At 61.0% G+C, this 5,188-nt stretch overlaps 1 protein-coding gene across 2 annotated transcripts; it reads right to left on the bottom strand.

Annotated features, from left to right (window-relative positions):
- Positions 1-74: 74 nt before the first annotated feature.
- Positions 75-3,542, bottom strand: LOC103611463 (ADP-ribosylation factor-like protein 3). Of its 2 annotated transcripts, none has more exons than XM_017728193.1 (6): positions 3,360-3,542; positions 2,851-3,051; positions 2,650-2,766; positions 2,490-2,540; positions 1,556-1,741; positions 75-1,476 (listed from the first exon to the last, which is right to left on the bottom strand). In XM_017728193.1, exons 1-6 carry the CDS (start codon positions 3,525-3,527, stop codon positions 1,429-1,431), a joined length of 771 nt encoding a protein of 256 aa, XP_017583682.1. In that variant the 5' UTR covers positions 3,528-3,542; the 3' UTR covers positions 75-1,428. The 2 variants fall into 2 exon arrangements, with proteins under 2 accessions (XP_017583682.1, XP_008627206.2); XM_008628984.2 differs by having other exon boundaries at positions 2,851-2,994.
- Between the last annotated feature and the right edge of the window lie 1,646 nt (positions 3,543-5,188).

Below are 5,188 nucleotides of genomic sequence, written 5' to 3'. Positions count from 1 at the left end.
GCCGCGCCCCCGGGAGCGAAGGACCGCGGTACACCCCCGCCGCAGCGGCGCGGGAAGGACAGGCCGAGGCAGCGTGGAGGTCACAGCAGCTTTATTGAGGGTCGCAGGGCAGCCCCTGCCCCGCTCCCGCAGCTCTCCCCTCATCCCTCCGCCACGGCAGCCGTGGTGGCCAGGCAGCGGAATCTCCCAGCCCTCCGGATGGGCACCTCCAGGCAGGCGGCAGCCCCGGCTGGGACACAGCGCGCGTCCCGGGGGTACAGGGTGCCCTCGGCCGCACAGAGCAGCCTCCGCCGGCAGCGGGCAAGGAGACCCCGCCGTTGGCGACTGGTCCTGCCTTCGTGCTTGTCCCGAGTCCTGTGCGCACATGGGGACTCCTCTGGCCAGCGAGAGGTGCCGAAGGGATGCTTTCCCGAGCCTCTGTACCGTGGCACGGCTGGGGCAGCACCGGTGCCATCCTGCAGGAGCACAGGGGGACGGACACACAGCGCACGGGTGCCTGGGGGTGCAGCCGGCACCGTGTCGGGGTGCCCGGCATGCCCGGGGCATGTGTGGGTCACAGCAGCACCCGTGGGGTGTAACAGCAGCGTGGATGGACAAGTCCTGGGCAGGTTCTCGTGCTGGAGGTGTGCGAGCCCTCAACACGGTGGGACTTTATATGGGAAAATACTGGCAGAACATTCGAAATGTTTAACGGGAGAGTGAGGCAAGATGAGCTTGAGATAACAGAACACTTCACAGGAGAGGGAGGCAGGATGCGCTTGAGATAACAGGACACTTGAAAGGAAAGGGAGGCAGGAGGCCCTTAGGATAACAAGAACATGAAAGACACGAGCCAGCTGAGATCACCATTGCAGAAGAGCTGAATTGTGTGCATGCTCTGGAGCAAGAGGTGAAAAGGACAACTTCGAGGAAGACTTGGGGCCTTCATCCCATGACCACCCGAGATGACCACCAGAGAGCATTACACATGGTCGAGTGGATGTGAATTAGTGCCCAAAAGTATTTAGCATAAGACTACCCTTTTCTGAGTTGTATGAATAATGCATGAGCTGTGTGTAATAAATTGCTGAAAATCCACGATGTTGGTGTGCACGATAAGAGGACGCATCCCCCCCGTGCACCCATCCCATTGCTGAATAAACAAATACCTGCTTCAAAGACTCGGTCTCTGGAGTTCCTGGTACCCTGGCGTGAGTCAGGACATGTGCTTCCCTCCAACAGCACAGGGGCTGCAGGGGAGTCAGGGGGTGTGAGGAGCCCGTGGAAGCCCGGGAGGCAGGGAGAGGGGAAGCCAGCTGATTAGTGGAAGACTGGGTGGGAAAATCATCCAAACATGGCAGTCTGAGGCTCAGGCCCGAGCCAAGGGATTGGGGGGTTGGCCGTGGCATAGGGACCTGCAGCTCAGGCCCGTCTGGCACTTTGCAGCTCTCACTTCTTCCTGTTCATGATCTGGCTGGAAATCCAGTTCATCCCATCCTGAAGGGGAAGAACGATGTGAGCGCAGGCCCTTGGGTCCACTCCCAGCTCTGCAGAGCCCACAGGCCCCCATCTCTACCTGCACCCCTTCCCCAGACAAGGCTGAGCAGGCCTGGATCTGCCACTCCCGGTCCCGGTAGGTGTGGAGGCTCAGCCCTTCTGCGATTTCGGCTGCGGGTGCTGCAGTCACCAGGTCCTGCTTGTTGGCAAACACCAGTAGCGGGACGCCCATGAGGGACTCGTCCTCCGTGAGCTCTGCCAGCTCCTGCCAAGAGAGAACCTTCTCCCAGGGCTGCTGCCCTCCTCCACGGAGCTGCACAGCATGTGCTGGACACCTCAGCCCTCCAAATGCCTCATCCCTTCTCTCTGGTGCTTGTGGCAGATAAGGAAGGGGTGAGGTCTTGACATCCCATGAGAGAGAAGCTCCCAAAGGAGCTTCACCTCCTGAGGTCCATTAGCCCAGGAGCCACACACAGGGCTACCTGAGGACTGAAGCCCTCCCAGCACCGAGAGCCCTGGGCAAAGGGCAGCTGCAGGAGGCTCCTGCCAGTCCCGAGCTGTCTGGCACACCCACACCACCGTCTGGTGCCGGAACAGCCGGGGCTGGCACTCAGAGTCTCGCCTTCCCCTCTCAGAGCTTCATTCCCGGGTTTGTAACTGAATTTGCTACTCGTAAACCTTTGTTTGGCTGTATCACTGACCTGGTGCTGGGGGGTGGGATGAGGGCTGGAGATTGAGGGGTCACTTTCACCAGGGACTGTCACCCCTGTGCTGGGCACCCTTGGAGCATCTCAGCTCAGGGGGAGCTGCTGGGCCATGGAGTGGGATATCTCTGCCTGCTGAGACTCTGATCTTGAGCCTTCCCATAGCGCTCCCAGGACAGCATGGCCCCTCCCTGCAGCACTGCCCCACAACTGAGAGTAGCTTCGCTTCACCCTCATCCTCAAAGAGCTGGAGCCAGACAGATCCGAGCCTCAGGACCCCACAGCCACCCCTCGCTGCACCCCTCATACCTGCCCTGTCTCCTCAAAACGCTTCTGGTCAGCACTGTCAATGACATAAATCTGCCATGGGGACAAAAGGGACAGTCAGGGACTCCTTCTTGCCTGGCTGCACAGCCCTTCTGTGGGGCCCACGCAGCACTCACAGGGCTGGGGGTGCTGCCCCACTCACCAGCAGGTCTGTGCTGCCCAGATACTTCTTCCAGTATGGGCGGATGGAGCGCTGCCCCCCGATATCCCAAACATTCAGCTTCAAACCGTGGGAGTGGACGCTCTTGATGTTGAATCCCTGCACGGGGAATCCCGGCATCACTCAAGGGATGGGTGGGACCTGCCCCCTCTGCCGCCGCCCGAGGCCCCCAGCAGCACCTACCTGTGTGGGGGTGATGGTGCTGACTTCCTCGGACGCCAGGCGCTTCAGCAGCGTCGTCTTGCCGGCATTGTCCAGCCCCAGCAGGACGATGCGGAGCTCCTGCTCCGGCGAACCCTTCAGCTTCTGGATGACAGAGAGCAGCCCCTGGGGGCGGGGGGTGCTGGGGGAGCCCTGTGGGGTGCCGGGTGGCTGCAGAGCACCCTTGTTTGGGAGAGGGGAACTGGGCACACTGCTGGCTTTGGGTACCCTGTGTCTCTGACCCGAGCAACCACCAAGGCCCAGCTCCCAAGAGGTGCAGGCTCGGCGTGGCCCCACAGCAGATCTGCCCACCCCAATTCCCCTTCCTGGGTGTGCTGTCCCAGCCCTGGGACCCCTCCCAGCTCCTGGGCAGGCTGGGGGAACATGCCCCAGGTAGAGCCCTGCTCTGCCAGCCGTCCCAGCGCCACCACCGGGAACTGGTGCCGCACACCCTCCCTGGAGCCGGTGGGATGTCACCGGACCCCGCTTACCTTCTGCACATCACCCATGGTCTGGGAGTCGCTCCGGCCCGCGGCACCGCCTGGGGAGCTGCCGGGGCTCGTCCCCGGGGCCCGCCGGCCGGTGCGTGACTGGCACGCTCCCCATCCCCGGGGGAGGAAGAGGATTACGGGCTCCGGAATTAGCTGCTGTTCTTCCATTTACCCACGGCATTAAATAATGCCCTCAGCAAATCCCCCAGCCAGCTGTCGTCCCGCCGCCACCTACCCCCAGGATAAACCAGGTCCCCCCGGGCTGGGGCACTGGGGCACGGGGCATCCCTCTCCCCACGGGGAAGGGGTCCCAGCCTGGGAAGATGCCGAGCCCAGGCACAGGGCTGACACAGCCTCCCACATCGGGATGCCTCACGTTGAGGCAACACCAGCACCCACGAGCTGTCCCCTCGCAGGGTGGCAGGAGAAATTGTTGAGGCTGCTTGAGGCCACGTCAGCGACTGCCACAGCTCCCCGCTGCTGCCCAAGGGAAACCACCAGGCCCTGGAGCAGGTCGAGGGCTGGGTTGTCAGCAGCTGGAGCTTGGGGATGACACAGGACAGGGTCCGGAGGGGCTCAGACACATTCTCCAGCAGCCCACCCCCAACCCAGGTGGGGTGAGGGGCTCATCTGTTCTCCGTTTGGATTAAGTGCATTAATTAAGCAATGTCTTTGATTCCTGCATGCTGCAGTTCTGTCCTCAGATCAGGTTTCCCAGCAGAGAGGTTATCCTTGCGGTGAGGACTGTGAGTCACGCACTCTTGGAGAGACATTTTTATTTATAACTCCCGTGGCAAAGCCAAGCCAAACAACACAGCCACACTCTGACAAAGGGAAGGGGAGCAGCACGATCACCCCTCATCCCTATCCTGCTCCACGCAGTGGCAGGGGGCAGAGGGGCAGCCAGAGGGGCCTCCCTCTGTTCCCCCCTGCCCAGAGACCCTGCCAGGGCTGCGGCTGCTTGTGCTGCTCTGCTTTTGTGACTGCTCATGGTGGGAAAGCTTCATTTTTCTCTGCATAGATCTGCACCCAACTTAATGTTAGGGTTCTGCTTTTGATAGGTTAATCACCCACCTTACATCCCCGTTATTAGCATTTCCCTGAGCGGGTTGCCATGGTGTTCTGTGGTTTATCCTGCGCTGTTAGTTACTGAGATTTCCTAACAAATAACCTAAAATATCCTCCACTGGTTTGTGGTTGCTGATCAACATGGAACCCCGACCTTAGGAGGTGGGCAAAACTGCTTAGGCATCAGTTTGGTGACTCCAAGCTGCACGTCCACTGCTCCTCTCTGCCAGGTTCTGCTGGCACGCACAGCACAGGCAACCCTCCCCAAATGCTGGCCCAGCCCCAGACCCTCTGTGACCAGGGCAAGTGGCACCAGGCTGGTGGCAGGGTGTGCTGGGCCTGTTGATGTCCCCCTGCCCCTACACCCCCCTTCCCTGGGGTGATGTGATGGCCGGGAGGAGCCCGCTCGGGCTGTCCAGGCTGCAGGGAGGGGGGACAACGGGGTGGTGACCCCAAGGCAGCACAGCCATGCTGGTAATGGAGACTGGGATGGGTTTGGGAACAGGGATGCAGATGCGGATGTGGTCATGGATGTAGATGTGAATGGAGACAGGGACAGAGATGGGGATGGAAACAAGGATGCAGATGGGGATGGGATCACGGATGTGGATGCAGATGGAGATGGGGATGGGAATGGGGAATGAGTGGGATGGGGATGGGAACAGGGATGCAGATGGGAATGGGATAACGGATGCGGATGCAGATGGAGACAGGGACGGGGATGGGGACGGAGATGCAGCGGCGCCGCGGCGGCTCCTGGC

Source organism: Corvus brachyrhynchos, unplaced genomic scaffold, assembly GCF_000691975.1.
Source record: "Corvus brachyrhynchos isolate BGI_N302 unplaced genomic scaffold, ASM69197v1 scaffold21, whole genome shotgun sequence".
NCBI classification, from domain to species: Eukaryota; Metazoa; Chordata; class Aves; order Passeriformes; family Corvidae; genus Corvus; species Corvus brachyrhynchos.
The sequence above is the reverse complement of the archived record's forward strand: the minus strand, read 5'-3'. Positions and strand labels throughout refer to the sequence as shown.